Source organism: Cervus elaphus, chromosome 22, assembly GCF_910594005.1.
Source record: "Cervus elaphus chromosome 22, mCerEla1.1, whole genome shotgun sequence".
Classification (NCBI taxonomy): domain Eukaryota; kingdom Metazoa; phylum Chordata; class Mammalia; order Artiodactyla; family Cervidae; genus Cervus; species Cervus elaphus.
The window spans coordinates 11,235,504-11,254,473 of record NC_057836.1 but is presented as its reverse complement, the minus strand read 5'-3'; the positions used below and the strand labels follow the sequence as shown (position 1 = coordinate 11,254,473).

General features: G+C 56.3%; 1 protein-coding gene across 17 annotated transcripts in view; it reads left to right on the top strand.

Annotated features, from left to right (window-relative positions):
• Positions 1-18,970, top strand: part of CACNA1C (calcium voltage-gated channel subunit alpha1 C) — a 449,377-nt gene that overhangs the window by 386,914 nt on the left and 43,493 nt on the right. For all 17 annotated transcript variants that reach the window (XM_043882595.1, XM_043882597.1, XM_043882599.1 and 14 more), the window contains exons 16-29: positions 410-524; positions 1,222-1,342; positions 1,673-1,742; positions 4,023-4,155; positions 6,516-6,645; positions 7,649-7,708; positions 11,470-11,576; positions 12,421-12,508; positions 13,022-13,129; positions 15,110-15,162; positions 15,444-15,590; positions 16,351-16,552; positions 17,587-17,745; positions 18,208-18,318. In XM_043882595.1, the coding sequence (XP_043738530.1) occupies positions 410-524; positions 1,222-1,342; positions 1,673-1,742; positions 4,023-4,155; positions 6,516-6,645; positions 7,649-7,708; positions 11,470-11,576; positions 12,421-12,508; positions 13,022-13,129; positions 15,110-15,162; positions 15,444-15,590; positions 16,351-16,552; positions 17,587-17,745; positions 18,208-18,318 (1,604 nt within the window). The remainder of the gene's footprint in view (positions 1-409; positions 525-1,221; positions 1,343-1,672; positions 1,743-4,022; positions 4,156-6,515; positions 6,646-7,648; positions 7,709-11,469; positions 11,577-12,420; positions 12,509-13,021; positions 13,130-15,109; positions 15,163-15,443; positions 15,591-16,350; positions 16,553-17,586; positions 17,746-18,207; positions 18,319-18,970) is intronic.

Below are 18,970 nucleotides of genomic sequence, written 5' to 3'. Positions count from 1 at the left end.
GGGCCTCTGTCTGAACAAAGTCATGGTGGGAGTGGGCAGGGCGAGCAGGCACCTCCTGGTGGTGGTAATGACCGCCCAGTGCCATGACCCGCTGGAGGCAGCGCTGTTTACAGTGTCACTTACAGGCAGTCGTCTCTGTGGGAAGCAGCATCGAAACCCAGCAATTAGAGCAAGGCTGGGCTCCCTGCCTTCCAACCCCAGACCCGGCCTGCGAGCCCACCTGCTCTGGATCCCCCAGGAAACCCCAGGAAGCTAGGAGGGCGGTGCAGAGGGGAACGGGGGCTCAGTGGGCTTGGAACCCCTCCCCGTGGGGAACTCCGCCCCTGCATGTCCTGTCCTGGCCCGGCCCCTGTGCCCACCCACCACCCCAAGTCCAAGGGTCATTTTCTTTAAGAATGGACACAAACAGATATCCTACTGAACGTGTTCTTGGCCATTGCCGTGGACAACCTGGCTGACGCCGAGAGCCTCACATCTGCCCAGAAGGAGGAGGAAGAGGAGAAGGAGAGGAAGAAGCTGGCCAGGTAACTGCGAGGCTCCTGGGCCAAGCGCGGCCTGGCTCCCAGATGCTGTTCCCGTCAGTGCTCAGGAGAGGCTGGGCCTGCCCGGCTGTCCTTCTAGACGGGGTTAGGTGGGGGCCCCTACAGTGAGCTGGGCCTCTCCCCTACTCCTGGACATCGCTCTAAGTGAGGAGCACCATGAATTACATCCCTGGGGAGGTGTCGTGTTTCCCCACGGTCCAGGAGTTGGGGGACTCTCTTTTGAGAAGAGGGTCATGACAGATGATGGGAGCAGAGGATGGGATGGGAGGGCAGCCAGTCGGAGGAGAACCTGGAAAGATGATGCCTCCTCACTGTTCTGTAGCTCATCTCTGCTGATGAACAGACAAGACAGGACCCCACGCCGTCCTCGTCCGTGGGTCTGGGCCACACCTGTGCCGGATACTGAGCAGGTTCTCAGGAACCTTTGAATTAGACAGAGGCTAAGTCGGGGAGAAGCTGGGCATTCAGCTGAGTGCTAGACAGAGCCGAGCGGGGGCAGAGACCCGGGGAGGACAGAGCCAGGGGGAGGCCCAGTGCCCCAAGGATTGAGCCACACAGCAGGGCCCCCAGAAGACAGGTGGTCCCAGGCCCCGGCGGTCTGGACCCCAAGGGACCACAAGGGCAGCACCCTATTACTCTGGTCAACATCCCTTGCTCTTCTCTCCTGCTGACCTGCCAGGACCGCCAGCCCAGAGAAGAAGCAAGAGTTGGTAGAGAAGCCAGCCGTGGAGGAGACCAAGGAGGAGAAAATCGAGCTGAAATCCATCACAGCAGATGGAGAGTCCCCACCCGCCACCAAGGTACAGGCTGCTCTGCCCAGGAGCCGGGGTGGGGAGAGGGTAGGGAGAGGGAGGGAGACAGCCGTGCTGGGTGGGCTGCTCTGCCCAGAAGCTAGACACCGAGGGGGAGGGGGACATAGAGGCCAGAGGAGGGGGACAGAGCCAGGGCGGGTGGACAGCAGTACTGGGTGGGAGTGCAGAGAAGGAAGGCCAGCCTTCTGCTGGTGTTCTAAGGGTCATGTACAAAGGGACAGTTCAGCCTAGACTTGGGGACAATTTCAAGACTCCTGGAGGCCTCTAAACCATGGATCTTATCTAACCGGACCCTCCTTCTCTCCCTTGGCTGCCTAGATCAACATGGATGACCTCCAGCCCAACGAGAATGAGGACAAGAGTTCCTACCCCAACCAGGAAACCACAGGTACCAGCCCGCTGCCTGGCCTGGGGGAGGTGGTGGAGGAGAATGGGGGTGAACACCTGGCTCTAAAGCTGTGTGTTGGTCCCAGTTTCCCCACAAGCGGGGGCCTCACTCGATCCCCCAACTCAGCTGCAGCATCACCGTTTATCCTCTGGGGGAAAACTTTGCTCAATTATCACTGTGATAATAATAACAGAAGACTGAACACATTGTGTTGGCACAGTGCCTTTGGGCCTTTTGGAAGCTGGATTCCATATACATGTAAGGTTTATTATAGCCTATGTTGTAAAATCGCTATTAAGTTACATAACTTATTAGGATAACATATGTCGCAGCATCTTGCTTGGTTAATAATAATAGTAAATCCCAAATCTGTCCTGCCCACTCCCGGGAGGGGGTGCTGAACACAGCAGGGCTCCGCTGCAGACGCCTGCTCACGGCTCTGCACGACGCTGTCGGGTCTCCCGCAACAAGAGTGTCCCGTCTGCGGTCTGATCCGCAAACTGGCAGGCAGGCCCCTGGAGAGGGTCTCTCGTCAGGAGCCCATCCACCCTCAGGAGCCAGTCCCCTGCATCAGGACACCACACCCTGCGTGAGCCTAGCCTGACCTCCTTCTGCCGAAAATTGTGGGTATCATCACCTGCTTCAAGCTCAAAGTCACAACAGACCATCACGGCACTACAGGTCTCGCCGACCCGGATCCCCGCGCAGACTGGTCTGTGTGGGGGCATGGCTCCCTCAGAAGCTGGACTGCGCCCAGCCTCTTTTCTCCTGTCCCTCCACAGTCTGTCCGCTGGGAAAGAGGACTTGGCTTCCTGGGGCTCAGACAGAAAGGAGGGCGGAAAGGTGTCCCTGAGCCGGCATCGAGCCTTTTGAAGCCTTTAAAGCCCCTGGGGCAGAAACCATTACAGAATTTCAAAGACACACCAGAAATAGCCACTGAATGCAGTAGGCGGGTCTTTTCTTGATCCTGAATGAGCAAATAAACTTTAAAATGATATTTTTGAGGCAGTCAGGAAAAACTGAATATGGGCAGGGAGCTAACTGATATTAAGAAGGTTTTGTTCATCACGGGACCCCCTGCAGGAGGTGCCGGTTCCTAGTCCCCATGAAGTGACCACACTGCCCAGCAGGGGCCTGTCAGGCCTCCCCCCGAAGTTTAATCTCCAGAGTTCAAGGTCGGCGGAGCCCCCAGCTCTGTACACAGCACATTTCAGAAACATCGCCTCACTCAGGAGGAAAGCTTTGTGCTGAGATGGGCTTTTATCTGCTTGATTCATGTATGCGTGTGAACATACAGATGTTCTTGAAGAGTCACTCAGGACTTAAAATTAATAACTGCACATGAGAAAGAAATGTGATGACCCCAGGGAACATGTAGCTCAGTCCAGATGCTGTGAGGGAGGCCTGGGCTGTTTCGGGGACTCTAGGGGGTGAGCAGTGAGGTAGCGGCTTCATGGAGCAGGGTGGTCTGCACTAGGTCTGCAGTTCCGGGAGTTGGAGAGGAAAGAAGTGACTTCTGGACCATTCGGTTGTCATGGATACAGAGCTGGATGAAACCAGGGAGACATCCACTCATTGATTTAATCGCTGCTTATAAAGCACCTACAGTGTTCCTTGCCCTGGACAGGCACTGGGGGCTCAGCCATGGGGGCAGATAAGCTGCTGTTGTGGGGGGCCCACATTCAGCGGGAGGCAGACAAGAAGCAAGAAAGCAAACCAACCAGAAAGCTGATGTCAGGGAAATCATAAAACCATGCCCTGCCTTCAAGTTATGGACACACCTGTCTGCGGAGAAGCCCAGGGAGGCCAGAGCAAGAGAAATGGAGGGGGTGGGACACAAGCAGGTGGGGCAGCCCTAAAGGCCACCCGCCCTTTCCCCTGGCCTGCGGCCAGCCAGCTGAGGACACCTGGCCATGCCCCCATCTCACCTGGTTGCCTTTCTGGTGTCTGACCACTAGGACGACCAGCCACCCCAATCTGCAGGGCCCTGAGGGTTTCCCAGGATGTGGGGATTTCTGTTTAAAAAGCAGGACAGGAGTTGAGCTGGTCACCCAACTCACAGCCCGGTCTCCTGTGCTGCCAGGAGGCTTCCTCCAGCAGAGATGAGCCCCAGAGGTGCCCACGGGAGAGAGCTGGCCGTCCTAGTTGGTCCCCTGCGTTTCCAGAGATACCGATGATGTCGGATTCCTGTCCGTAGGAAGGTGTCTGGAAGTGGGCAGCATGGTGGTAAAAATAAGTGGGAGCCGTGGAGCTATTTAGGACGGTGCTTTTTCCCTGCAGGAGAAGAGGATGAGGAGGAGCCCGAGATGCCAGTGGGCCCCCGCCCGCGCCCCCTCTCTGAGCTGCACCTGAAGGAGAAGGCGGTGCCCATGCCGGAAGCCAGCGCCTTCTTCATCTTCAGCCCCAGCAACAGGTGTGTGGACAGGGGCGGTGCTCCACTCTCTCTGTGATGCCAGCCCAGCAGGCATCAGCGTCGTCCAGCTCCCGCCCCAGTGCGCCCCACAACTTGGATAAACAGGCGTGGGTTTAGAGGAGAGAGTCATGGCTTATGAATCAGAAGACCTGTGTTTTGTTTTTCTTTCCATTGTTTGAAATAGGTAAACTCTGTTTCTACTCTGTTGGTGATTACATTTAACTTAACAACCCCTAAAGTTAAACAAGATCCTAAACCTTCTGAAAAAATTGAAGGAAGTAAACAGCTAGACTGCATTAACTTCTCCCAGCTCACCCACCTTAGGTGTTGTGGTTGATAAGTAATTTGATCCTGACCTTTATTTCCAACCTAACAAATTAGATATGATTACCTGGTAGACAGGTTGTGTTTGGATTTACATACCACTTACCGTTCTATTTGTTTGATTTTCGCGTATCTTGGTCCATCTTTCAGGAATCATTTTCTTTCCTCCTGAAGTATATTCTTTAGAAGTCCTTTAATGGTAACTTCATTTGACCTCTGTTTATCTGTAATTGCTTTCATTTCTTGTTCTTGAAAGACAGCTGTGCTGTGTGCACACTTTCAGGCGGACAGGTTGTGGCCCTCGGCATCTTAGACGTGTCACTCCACATTCAGTCGGAATTCCCGCTCTTGTTTCTCTGTAGGGTTCTGCCCCTTATCTCACTCTTTTAACATCATCCATGGTCTCTGGGGTTGTACATGTTCACTACCACATGTTTCTCTCCATTTATCCTGCTTGGAATATATTATGTCTCCTAAGTCTATGGATTTATATTTTTTTGTCAGTTCTTGAATAATGTTAAGGATTAGGATAAGAACAGCTACTTCTGGGAGAGTTGCAGGAGAGTCTGTTTACACATTGCCTGGTCTTCCTTCTCTCAGGCTGGTCCAAGTGGACACCTGATAGGCCTACATATTCTGTCCTTCCCCTCTCACGCGTGCATGTCTTCATAACTTTCATCTCCTAGTCTCTCGGTTCAAATTCTGGGTCATTCTTTGGGTATATCTTCCAAATTCTTAATTCTCTCTTCAATTCTATGTTACTGTGTAAACCAGTTTTTATATCAGGTTATATATTTTTTTCATGTCAGACAGTTCCACGTATTGCTTTGTTTTCCAGATCCATCTACATCTGAGTTTCTTGTTAATTCATCATCTCTGTGGTCAAGTCTTTTATCCCATTAAATATTTCAAATACAGTTGTTCTATCATCAGTATCTAATATTTCCAGTATACAGAGTCTCTGGGGTGAGGTCTAAATCATTTATTTGAGTTTCTTCTGAGTTGCCAACTTAGTGGCTTATTTTCTTGAGTGTTCAGTGATCTTTGTGACCTCAATACTCCATCTTAATTGGGAAGATTCCCGGGGACCTGAAGGACTGAGAAGCTTTCTTCCAGATGTGTGCGTGGCTCAGCCTAGGGGTCCCCGGTCCTCTGGCACACCTCGAGCTGGCTTAAAGATTCCTCACAGAGGGGCCGCCACTGGCCTCTGTCCTCAGGCACCTCTGCCCAGCCCAGGCATGTCCAGCAGACCCCAGCTCAGCGGATTGGCTTGAGGGAGGAGGGTATCACTGCAGACTTTCCTAGCTCTCATGAAACCAGAATGGTCTTGGAGAGCTCGTCCTTTCCAGGATTTGGTGCTTCTGCATCAGGAAGGTCTCTCAGAGTTGGTTAGTCAACCAATGCCAGAAGCAGAGGTCTGAAGGCCTGGTTCAAGCCCTGAGCCACCCCACTCCCCACCCCGCACAAACACGCACTCCAAAGTGGGCAAGACTATCCTTCCGGGCTTCCGTGTTTTCATCTGTAAGATGAGATAGTACCCCGTCAAGAGGAGACAGCACATAAGACACCCTTGGCATCCGAGGATCCACTGTGAGCGCCCCCAGGGTCAGGGCTGTTGGCCTCTGTCACTGCGCTGAGGTTCAGGATTGAATTACTGCTGCGGCAGACAATCTCCTTGGAGTCGGGGCTTAACCAGCCTGGCATCATCCACGCTCTGGGCGGCTCTGCTGCTCCCCGTACGGACACATGTAAGGTAGATCTTATGAAGTCAGTATTTTTAATGATGGGGAGCCGAGTCCCCAGATGAAAGCTCGTGAATGATGTCACAGCAGTACATGAAGATGCAGAGGTTCCTGAAGGGTCAGACGTAACCCTGAGGCCCCGTGGCGGGGGGCACAGTGGGGCTGAGTGCAGGGCTGTGTCTCCCCTGCGGCGGGATGGCTCGGGCTGAAGGGCCCACGCCCCGCCCGTCTGCACACCAAGAAGGAGCAGAGACCCCACCCCGTGTGACAGCCCCCCTCCCCCTGCCCCCGCAGGTTCCGCCTCCAGTGCCATCGTATCGTCAATGACTCCATTTTCACCAACCTGATCCTCTTCTTCATCCTGCTCAGCAGCATCTCCCTGGCCGCTGAGGACCCCGTGCAGCACACCTCCTTCAGGAACCACGTACGCACCCCGTCCCTCGCACCCTGCCCCCGCGACGTGACCCCCCTGGCTGCCTGACCCTGTCCTTCAATCCAGAGTCTGCCCCGAATCTCACGGTCAGAGGCACAGCAGACATCTCCCTAAGAGATGACAGCTTTGGTGCAAACCCATCTTAGGACCCTTAGCTCAGGTCGGCCTGACCCCGACGTCACCCCGACGTCAGACCCTACTGCCCACAGATGCTCCCCAGGGGCTCCGCCTCCCGGGAACTGGCCCATCCTGTCCCTGGGGATCAGTGGCAGATGGCACTCTGATGAGACCACCCGCCTAAGGAGGACCTCGCTGACCCTCTGCAGAGTTGAAGTTGAATTTGGAGCTTGCCTCAGGCTCTGGTGAATTACAATCAAAGACTAGAGTAGGACCTGCCATATCCCAAAGCCTTGAAACAATGTCAGATCCTAACCAGGCGGGCGTGAAGCGAGGAGTCCACCACCTTAAAGCCAGACCCCTGCGAGCCAGTCGGTGGTCCTGCAGCCCAGGTGGCCCAGAGCTTTCTTCCTGGGAAGGCCCTCACTCTGACCCATTATCTGAGACAGAGTGAAGCGTGAACCCCAAGCCTGTCCCCAGCCTGGGGTGTGCCCGCCACACCCTGAGGGGGACAGCCAGAGTAGGGTCCCAGAACGTGAGAGACTGGCTCATCCCCTGATGTGAATTAAGCAATATGCATGTTTGTGCAAAGAAAGCAAACCCCACTCTGTCTTTGAGACACGTATCCCATGGTCTGATTTTGGTTTGTAAGTAAATTGAATTAATGAGAAAAGCACCCAACCGGACCCAGGACCCGCTGAGTCGGCTCTGGGAGCCGGCTCACAGATCTGGGCCTTCAGGACCCTGGGCTGTGTCAATGCCTCTGGTCTCCCTTGGAAAGACTGCATGATTTGGGGTGCGACTCCCTGCTGGCGACCTTGCTCCCATCCTGTTGCTCCATTCCCCCATCCCCACCCTGTTTCTCTTTGTTTTGCAGATTCTGTTTTATTTTGACATTGTTTTCACTACCATTTTCACCATTGAGATTGCCCTGAAGGTAACCCTGCCCTCTGCTCCTCTCCTGTCCTTCCCCACTGGCTCTGCTGCTCTGTCGCTAATGCACACTCTGCTGCTGTCCATCACTCGGAGCCACTAATCCGCTGTGCTTGTCTTTCAGATCCTAGGCAACGCAGACTATGTCTTCACTAGTATCTTTACCTTAGAAATTATCCTCAAGGTAATGCACGCAGCAAGGCCTCTGCCTCCTCTCTCTGCATTGCCTCTTCTCTCTGGTCTCCTTCACTCTGGTTTTACTCTCAAGCCTGAAGCTGGAGGAACTGGGGCCCCTGACTTTGTGCCTGTGCAGTTTGGGCACTGATGCTGGCTGATACCAGGCACTCCCCACCACCGCCTGCCCCCCCACCATCTCTGCGAGCCATGCCTGACCCCGGCAGGAACCCTCCCCCTATCCTGCCCAGAGGGAACGCCACACGAAAAACAAGAGTTGGAAAATGGCAAAGCCCAGGGCGTCAAGAGGCCCCCTGCCTGTGCCCTCGGGATGCCCTTTGTCAACACAGGCCAGTGCCAATGTTCCAACCGAGGTCTCTGGACAGACCCCTGCACACACCTCTGACCCCTGGATTACACCCCCGCCAAAGCTTGCCCCTTCGCCCCTGCCCAGGCCTGGAGGAGGCGGCCATGTCCTCCAAGGCTCAGTGCGGGGCTGAGAGTCTACACGCACTCCCATCTTTTGACCCCAACACAGTAGAGCCCGCCTCCGAGCAGCCTCAGGATGACAGGGGTTTGCCCCAAGCTTTATTATTGTTTCCATTAATATACAATCAGTGGGGCTCCCCAGGTGGCACTGGAGGTAAAGAACCCGCCTGCCATAATGCAAGAGACGTAAGAGACACAGGTTCAATCCCTGGATTGGGAAGATACCTGGAGAAGGGAATGGCCACCCACTCCAAGATTCTTGCTGGGGAATCCTATGGACAGAGGAGCCTGGCTACAGGCTCCTTGGGGTCGCAAAGAGTCAGACATGACTGAGTGACTTAGCACAGCACAATATATTACTTACATCCACTCTGTTAAGATTTCCAAGCTCCGCAGGCCACCTGAGCCTCGGGGGCAAGTTCCAAGTCAGGGGAGTGTGTATGCCCACTCTTCGGTCTCAGAGCCTGGGGCTCACCCTGACCGCAGTCAGCCAGTTGCTTCTGCACGGTGCCTCCCACCAGGAGACCACCCCGGGCACCCTCCCCCAGGCTCCAGGCTCCTCCCACCCTGCACACGAAGCCCCAGGCCCTCCTTTCTGAGCTCCTATGGGTGGGGACAGCCTGTCACGTCCAGCTTCAGCCTGAGCGGACACTTTCTTGTGCCTTCTGTGTCCAGACCCTCTGGTTCCAGCTAACCAGGCATTAACAAGAGGAAACCAGAAGTGTTCCTCGGGTTTTCTCTCTGACCCCCGGGGGTAGGGAGAGGGACCTGGCTGCCCGGCTACATGGAGACCCTTCCGTGGACTCCAGGCCCAGGGAGGCACATAAACACCAGGCTCTCCTGAGTCTCAGACCCTGCCCAGAGCGCCTCTTCCTCCAAGGTTGCCAGCTCCTGGGAGGTCCTCCGTCCCGCCCACCTGCTCCTTCTTCTGCCCACTTTTACGCTGACTGTGCTCTAGGTCGAGCCTGGCCCCAGAACACTGCCTGCACCTCCTCCCCCAGGGTCCCTCTGCCTCACCTGCAGGCCCAGCATCCTGCCTGGCAGAGGCGACTGTCGTGCAGGAGAGGTGTCCAGGGTCAGAGACAGCTGAAAGGTCTGGGCATGTTTAGCCTTCCAAAGAAAGGCTTCTGAGGCCAAGACAGTTGGACTGAATGATGCCTAGATCTGTCACCTAGAGGAGGGAGATGGACCCAGGACCCACAAGCAGAAATTACAAAAGATGTGTTTAATGAGCAATATTGCTGACTGGAGAGGTGCTGGCTGGACGGAGGGGCATCCTGCACTCCCAGCTCAGAGTTTGATCCTTTTCTCTCCCCAGCAAGGCTTTTCCTGGGTAAAGGTTAGGACTTCGGGAGCAGGAGTGTGTGGCAGTCAGCAGACAGGGTAGAGGGGGCCCTGTACTGGACCCCACAGTGAACTCTCAAGTAAATGCCCCATTTTTCCAGTGTCCACTTGCCCTTTCTCCTGTGGCCACTCTTCCTCTGGCCCTGCCTGGGCAGCTGCCCTGCACACACACACACACAAGCCAGCCTTCTGGGCTCAGAGCCTCTCAGTTAACATGAACCATGGAGCCACCCTGGTCTGCTCTCGGGGGCCCAGACCTACACTGAGAGACAAGGAAGCCCCCCCCCACCCCAAGATTACAGGCCTTTGGGACACATCTCCAGCTGAATTCCCCTGCAATCTTTTATATAATCTACCCACTTCTGCAAACTGTTGCAGGACACAGGTGTCTGAGTCCCCTGTGACCCCCTCCTGCAGGAGATCAGTGGGAAGAATTAGGTTGCAAGAGCTATTTTTGCCCATTTCCCCTGTGTTTGCTCTTGAATCACTCTGTGAACAAGCTGCCCTGGGCATGCTCTGATTCCAAAGAAATAAATTGGGCTTCCAGGCAACCGGGGAGCTGCTCCCAGGCTCTAAGCCGTCAGCTCCAGATTTTCCCCTCTGGCTGTCGTTCATGGTCATGGCCTTTCAGCTCTTCACCTGGAAATCCACTGGCCCTTAGTTCATGTCAACGAGACTGGACAGGAGTTCCTAGAGCAAGGACAGGGCTCTGAGGAAGGTGGGAGACAGCAAACCCATGACAGTCATCATCCCCAAAGTGGTCCCTTCCTAGTCTGCAAGGGGTTTTTGTGTGGTTCTGTAGCTGCCTCTACAGAGGGGGACTCTGAGCAACCCCATCACAGGACGAACCCAGAGTTCCAGTCATAGCTCTCTGCTGAGTCCAGTCCTCTGCAGTGAAGCTTCCCTGCAGAGCTTGCCATCTGCAGGATTATGTCTAAAGGGCTTTACCTATAACTCCCAAGGGCACTTACAACCCTCCAGGGAAGAGGTTGTCATCACCTTGTTTCTCTGACAAAACACAGGGAAGTTGAGTAACCAGCTCCAGGCACTCAGAGCGTGGTGGGTGGGTTTTGAACTCAGGCGGCCAGGCTCCAGAGCTGTGCTCACATGGCAGTGCCCACAGCCCCTCTGGACACACAGCTCCAGAACCGGATGGTGGAGTGGAGCTCAAATCCTGGGTGCAGACCAGCAGCACTTGTGAGGCCCGGGAAGGGATAGATGCTGGTCGCCAGCATTCCTGGTAGAATTTCTCATAGAATTTCTCACTGGGCGCTAGAGCTTGCCCGAGCCTGAGGGGTCACCTGGCGCTAAACCAGGGAAGTTCTGGGAAGCCAAGGGGCTGGTCCTCGACTGGGCGAGCCCCCACCTCCCCAGATGCCCATCTCCTGGGGGCCCTGAGGTGGAGAGAGTTTGGAAACGGCATGGGACCCCAAGAACACGGAGCTCAGCCCAGGGAGCATCAGCAAGGGGCCTCACGGGGCTGCAGTCACAGAAACGTGATGGGGGTGGGGGCCCTTGAAAGGGCTGCAGATACAGGACTGAAGGTGGCAGGCACGTCCTGGGCCGGAGCCTCTGGGCTTTGCGTCACTGGCAGCGGACTCTCCAGGCACAGCGTCTCCTCCTTTGCTGCCTGCCTCAGCCCTCCATCACCTCCTGGTTCTTCATCTGGGCCCTTCTGGGAGTGCTGTGGGGGGAAGGGTGGGGTGAAGGGTCTTTGGAGCCCGGGAACTGCTCACACCCTGATCCCTGCGCCCCCAGATGACAGCCTACGGGGCCTTCCTGCACAAGGGCTCCTTCTGCCGCAACTACTTCAACATCCTGGACCTGCTGGTGGTCAGCGTGTCCCTCATCTCCTTCGGCATCCAGTGAGTGGGGCCCGAGGGCCTGGGAGAGGCACGGGGCAAGGGAGAGGGTCGGAGAGGGCCGTGAGGGAGAAGCCTGCCTGTGTCCGCAGCAGCGTGAGGGCGCTGGGACCAGGGCAGGGCCTCCCTGGCGGCTGTGGGCCCAAGGAGGTTAGACACCTTCGGAAGGTAACTAGCAGGCGAGTGTGGGGGACACTTCAGAGTGACCCCCATCCCCCAGGGCGAGGCCCTGTGTGCCCCTGGAGGACGACCGTGGCCTGTCCTCCAGGGGGCCTGGCCCTGGAGCCCCAGGTGTGCAGAGTCTGTGGTGTCAGAGCCGTTCCTCCAGGCCTGAATGTCCTGTGCACAAAGGGATGTGGTGGGCGGCCACCGGGGACCAGGTGCCTCCCCCGCCGAAGCCCCGCCATTCATACAGTATTTCTTCAAGTCCATGATATGAAAAACCACCACAGGTTCAGATTACAACAGGCGCTGCATGGGATGCCAAATGGTTCATGTGCATTTTCTCTTTTGATCCTTGCAACAAGCTCATGAGGTGACCACTGCCCCGTTTTACAGATAAAGAAACTGGGGCTCTGAACAGTTAGGAAGTGTATCCTCCGTGGCCAGAGTCTGGTGGAGCTCTGCCTCTCTACATCCCCTTGGCTGGGTAAACGCCCCAGAGCAACACATTGTAATGCTAACAAGTGGTAAATTCTTTTCCCGTGATTTGCTCACCAAGTCCCCGGCTCCCAGGATAGCTCCAGGTCCCTGCCGGTGGGAGACTTTCTCCAGGACTCCCATGCTCTCCCCTCTCTCCTGCGGGCCCAGGAACAGGAGTGGTTCACCCCACCATCCATTCCCCCAGGTCCAGTGCCATCAACGTGGTGAAGATCCTGCGAGTCCTGAGGGTGCTCCGGCCACTGAGAGCCATCAACAGGGCCAAGGGGCTGAAGGTGAGTCGACCAGGCCTGAGCGGGGGGCCCCAGCCCAGCAAGCTTCAGCCAGGGGTCCATGTGAGGTGATGGGTGGGCAGAAGGCGGAGACAATGGCAGGGCCTCTGGGTTGGAACCAGGACCCTCCTACCAGCACCTCAGCACCACTTCATGTCCTGGTTCCGAGATGCATGGAGCCCCAGTAGAGGCCGCCGTTCACAATCCCAGCTTCTCAGCAAAGCTTTTGCAGAAGGAGACCACATACAACCTTGGGCCCCATGCAGTGATGAGGCCCCTGAATTGCTGCCCCAGAGTATGGGGTGTTAGTGGGGCTTTGGTCCCCGGGTCACCCAGCGGGATATGGGCCCCCCAGGCTCCATCACCCTGTGAGCTGGGAGCACGCTTTGCCCCTTTGAGTCTGATCCCCACCACCCCCAGCCCATAGTGAAGGGCTGCCCCTGCCCCTCAGAGAGGGCCGTGACACGGGGGAACTCAGCCAAGGCCAGGCCCTGACCCCCCTGCCTCCCCCCACAGCACGTCGTGCAGTGTGTGTTCGTGGCCATCCGCACCATCGGGAACATTGTGATCGTCACCACGCTGCTCCAGTTCATGTTCGCCTGCATTGGGGTCCAGCTCTTCAAGGTGGGGTCTCAGCCAGATCTGCAGCCCCGTGTTCTTCCCACCTGTCAGCTCCCAGGGACATGGATGGGAGTAGCCACAGGGGACACGGTGGGGAGAGTGCTGGGTCTCCCTGGGATGGGACGCGGCTACTCCACCGCCCCTCCTGTCTTTCAGACCCAAGGAGGACTAACTAGTTCCCAGACCAGAGCAGAGCTAGTTCCCAGACCTGAGGAGGACTAACTAGTCCCCAGATCCCAGGAGGACTAACTAGCTTCCAGACCCAAAGGCTAACTAGTTCCCAAACCCAAGGAGAACTAACTAGTTCCCAGATACAAGGGGGACTAGTTCCCAAATCCCAGGAGGACTAACAGGTTTTCAGACCAGAAAAGAACTAGTTCCCAAACCCGAGGAAGATTAACTAGTTCCCAGACTCAAGGAGGACTGACTAGTTCCCAGACCAGAGAAGTACTAGTTCTCAGACATGAAGAGGACTACTTCCCAAACCAGAGAAGGACTAACTAGTTCTCAGACCAGAGAAGGACTAGTTCTCAGCCTGGAGGAAGACTAGTTGCCGGACTGGAGAGGGCTGGTTCCCAGACCAGAGCAGGACTAACTAGTTCCCAGCCCAGAGGAGGACTAGTTTCCAGCCCAGAGGAGGACTAGTTTCCAGCTCAGAGGAGGACTAACTAGTTCCCAGCCCAGAGGAAAACTAGTTCCCAGCCTGGAGGAGGCCTAGTTCCCAGACAAGGGCAGGGCTAGATCCCAGCCTGGAGAAGGACTAATTCCCAGCCCAGAGGAGGACTAACTAGTTCCCAGGCCAGAGTAGGGCTAGTTCCCAGCCTGGAGGAGGACTAGTTCCCAACCTGGAGGAGAACTTACTAGTTCCAGACCAGAGCAGGGCTAGTTCCCAGTCCAGAGGAGGACTAATTCTCAGCCCAGAGGAGGACCAACTAGTTCCCAGACCAGAGCAGGGCTAGTTCACAGCCCAGAGGAGGACTAGTTCCCAACCTGGAGAATGACTTACTAGGTCCAAACCAGAGCAGGGCTAGTTCCCAGCCCAGGGGAGGACTAACTAGTTCCCAGACCAGAGTGGGACTAACTAGTTCCCAGAGCAGGGCTAACTAGTTCCCAGTCCAGAGCAGGGCTAGTTCCCAGCCCGGAGGAGGACTAGTTCCCAGCCTGGAGGAGGACTTACTAGTTCCAGACCAGAGCAGGGCTAGTTCCCAGCCCAGAGGAGGACTAGTTCCCAGCCTGGAGGAGGACTTACTAGTTCCAGACCAGAGCAGGGCTAGTTCCCAACCCAGGGGAGGACTAACTAGTTCCCAGACCAGAGCAGGACTAACTAGTTCCCAGACCAGAGTGGTCCTAACTAGTTCCCAGTCCAGAGCAGGGCTAGTTCCCAGCCCGGAGGAGGCCAGAGTGTAGGTAGTGCCGCTCCATCACCACCCGGCCCTCCGAGCATGGCGGCCCTCAGCCCTGCCCTCCCTGCTACAGAAAGGCAGAGGGACTGTCATCCCTGACCCCTCTGTGTGGTCACCCACCTAGACCTGCGGGGCTCCCGTGACCAGCAGCATGAGTCCCCCACCCAGGTGGCTGCAGAACCGTGGTTTGCCAGGTTCTCACCCTGTGCCTGGCAGGCCCTCAGAGAGGCCGCGTCCCTGGTCCTCCCTTTCCGGCCCCAGTCCTTCTCTCTCTGCTCTTCTCCACCTGAAGCTCTGCCCCCACCATGCACACGGGCCCCCCTTTCCCCACCAAGTTTTCAACCTAAGTCCAGCCATCCTCCTCCCTCACCAGACCTGCCTCCCGAGCTCTGCTTCACCCCTGGGTTCCCTGTGATGGGGTCCCCGCAGCACGGCGCATTTTCTGTCTGGGCTCTGCTCTCCTCACTCTTCTGTCCCAAGACTCCAGCACAGAGCCGGCTGCAGATATAATCACTAGACAGTTTTTGACCGACTCCTCGATTCAGAAACCTCTCCATCACTGTGCTCTTCCGCCTTCCAGGGCAAGCTCTACACCTGTTCGGACAGTTCCAAACAGACAGAGGCTGAATGCAAGTGAGTGTGGCGGGGACAGTCCGGCTGGCTGACTCTGGGTGGGTGAGACTTGTCCTGAGAGAAGGGGTGCCCCGTTCTTCCTCCAACAGCAGTGGCAGCTGGATTTTACCCATGGGTTGTCTGGTCCAGTTGACATAGCACATGAGATCATCTATCCCTGAGGTCTGCTCAGTGGCCAGAACTGTGGGTTTAAGCTCAGCCATCCCATCCTGCCCCCAAGCCAGGAGTCACAGGTGGTGGGGAGATGGGAGACCCCAGAATGAACCGTCTCCCTTCCACAGGGGGAACTACATCACATACAAGGATGGGGAGGTGGACCACCCCATCATTCAGCCCCGCAGCTGGGAGAACAGCAAGTTCGACTTCGACAATGTCCTGGCTGCCATGATGGCCCTGTTCACCGTCTCCACCTTCGAGGGGTGGCCAGAGTAAGTACGCAGACCCTGGCCAGTCTCACTGGTGTCCACACTCCTTTCAGAAACCATGTTTATCTCCATCCTCCCTAGGTGGTGAGGGTGTTTCTAGAACAAGCTGAAGGCCATGCATGATAAGTCACTTCAGTTGTGTCCAACTCTTTGAGACCCTATGGACCATAACCCACCAAGCTCCTCTGTCAATGGGATTCTCCCGGCAAGAATACTGGTGTATTCTCTTCTCCAGGGGACCTTCCCAACCAAGGGATCGAACCCAAGTCTCTTACATCTACTGCATTGGCAGGCAGGTTCTTTACCACTAGCACCACCTAGGAAGCCCAGACACAGGCTACCTGAGTGTAAACCAAACCACTGCTGATGATCTGAGTGAGCCTGGGCGTTTATATTGGGTGCTTTTATCTAAATGAATATCTGTCCTCAGATTGATCTCATGTTCACTGCAACATTCTCCGAGTCTCTGCTGAGAAACAACAAAGCAGTATTAATATTTACCAATATCTCCAGCTTTTTAAATCAATGCCCATGACTCACATTACATTAGACGGTTCTTACCAGTTTCAAAACACCTTCATATTCATTATATCAACTGTCCTGCCAGGTAGGAAAATCTGGAACTACTGTTCACACTTTGCAGATAAGGAATCTGATGCTCAGAGAGGTTGAGTGATTTGCCCGAGCCACACAGTAGTAAGAGACAGAGCTGGGGCCTGAACCAGCTCCCTGGCCCTGTGCGGGCCTGTTTCCCCGCCTCCAGGTTGCTGTACCGGTCCATCGACTCTCACACAGAGGACAAGGGTCCCATATACAACTACCGCGTGGAGATCTCCGTCTTCTTCATCATCTACATCATCATCATTGCCTTCTTCATGATGAACATCTTCGTGGGTTTCGTCATTGTCACCTTCCAGGAGCAGGGGGAGCAAGAGTACAAGAACTGCGAGCTGGACAAGAACCAGGTAGCCCCCACTCCCCAGAGGGTGAGAGGCCGGGTGGTCAGGAGGCTGAAGCCTGTGAAAGTACCCCTTCTGCAGAGAACCCGAGCTCTGCTTAGGAAAGGAACTCCCCCCAAGCCCCTGGCAGGCTCTCTGGACCCCTGGTCCACACCTTGGCTCTAGACTCACCATTCTGGCTGCTGTGTGGACGTCGCATGGTAAGGAAGCCAGGGAAGAGGGAAGCCAGTTAGTGTAGAGGAGCGGTACTTAGACACTTGTGTATTACCAGGTTGATGACAGTAGAGATGGAGCAAATAGACTGGTCGGGTTTAGAGGCTGTAAGTGGAGGCTGGAGGAGAGAGGAGGGCTTGGGTGAGCCCCGGCACACCCGCTGGGGTCCGGGCACAGCGCAGAGGTAACCGGAGTCTAGTCAACCCAGGATCCCACCCCTTGGCCGCGAGCTATGACTTCTGGTCTGTGGACACTGGTAGCTAAGACAACTGACTCAGGATGGGAAAGGAGAATCGCGGAGACACGGGCCTCCAAGAGGGTCTATGGCTGGAAATATCCCAGAAGACGGACTGTCAGTCAGTCAGCAAGCGTTTACCAACCATCCCTGAAAGGGAAGGAAGGAGACAGGGCCCCCTCAACTACATCCTGATGGGGACCAACCAGAGAGGAGTCTCCCTCCTTAGGGGAATGATAGAACCTCAAAAAAACGTCCAAGTAATAGCTGCTTCAAACTGTGAAACCCCTCCCGTCTACCCAAGCGGCAGTGCGTGGAGTACCCCCAACATCCGGGTTACTAACCCCTCCCGTCTACCCTAGCGTCAGTGTGTGGCGTACCCCTATCATCCGGGTTACTAACCCTCCCGTCTACCCTAGCGGCAGTGCGTGGAGTACCCCCAACATCCGGGTTACTAACCCCTCCCGTCTACCCTAGCGGCAGTGTGTGGAGTACCCCTATCATCCGGGTTACTAACCCTCCCGTCTACCCAAGCGACAGTGTGTGGAGTACCCCCAACATCCGGGTTACTAACCCCTCCCGTCTACCCTAGCGGCAGTGTGTGGAGTACGCCCTCAAGGCCCGGCCCCTGCGGAGGTACATCCCAAAAAACCAGCACCAGTACAAGGTGTGGTACGTGGTCAACTCCACCTACTTCGAGTACCTGATGTTCGTCCTCATTCTGCTCAACACCATCTGCCTGGCCATGCAGGTCAGTTCTGCGGGCCGGCCGGGGTGCCTGGGTCGGGGCGGGGTGGGGGGCGGAACGGGGATGGGAGGTGTTGCCATTTCACCGGCCGAGTCGGGCAGGAGGGGCACCTTCCCGAGGGGTCAGAATGCCAGGACCCTGGGCTGTGAGATAGAGGGCGGTGGAGCACAGGTGACCTTGCAATGGCGTTGATCGTCCGTGATGCCAGCTGTGTGGAGCCCACCTGAGGCCAGGAGGCCACGCAGAGCTGACCCCAGTGAGAGCAGGGCCCAGGCTATGCCCGCCTGCATTTGTGGCAACGACAAAGAGGGGAAGGACCCGCAGGGCTTCTTGAGCCCACCTGGCTCCCGCAGGTGTGGCCGGCCCCCGGGCTGCGTTCAGGAAGGTCTCTTTTGAGGGTGTGGCTGGGAGCAGGGAGCCCCCGCCTCATTTCACAGCGCCTCCGCCCTCACCCCCCACCCCCAGCACTACGGTCAGAGCTGTCTGTTCAAAATCGCCATGAACATTCTCAATATGCTCTTCACTGGCCTTTTCACGGTGGAGATGGTCCTGAAGCTCATCGCCTTCAAGCCCAAGGTAGGCCCTCTGGGACGGACCTTGGTCCACAGCGCCGGGGGCGGGCTTGGGTCGGTGGGGGGCAGTGTTGGCCAGGGACTGGATCCTCCTGGCGATGACCACTGCAGCCCAGGAGCCTTTAGGGCTCGCGCCAGGCCAACTCCTTGAAGCAAACTCTCAGTCCTTGGACTGACCTGAGGTCTGGACACGGGGAGCAGGGACGTGCCTGAGCCAGCCTGCTTCCGCGGGAGGCAGAGTCGCCCTTGCCCTGGCACATCCTCTAGAAGAGACTGGAAACCAAACCTCACCAGGCCCAGCCCCCCCAGACCCACCCGGGGTCTGTTCTCACGTGGGCACTGCACGCTGCACAGACTAAGAGCCTTGCTGCAGGGGCTCAGGCAGGGCCGCGTTTGCTCAGGGCTGGGCGTTAGTGCATCCGGGGGGCCTCTGGTTCCCCACCTCAGGGCTGCAGTCACTGCCCATACCCTCCAGCACAGGACAGACTTACAAATGTCTGCGCAGCTACCTATAAGCAGCTTTTAGGGAAAAAAAAAAAAAAAAACATTGGGAGAGATTAGAGCTGAGTGAGGCAGGACAGGGCGGGTTGGCCCCTGCTTCTTGGATCATCTGTGTCCTTTGCCACTGACCGGACCCCCCCCCCCCCACACACACA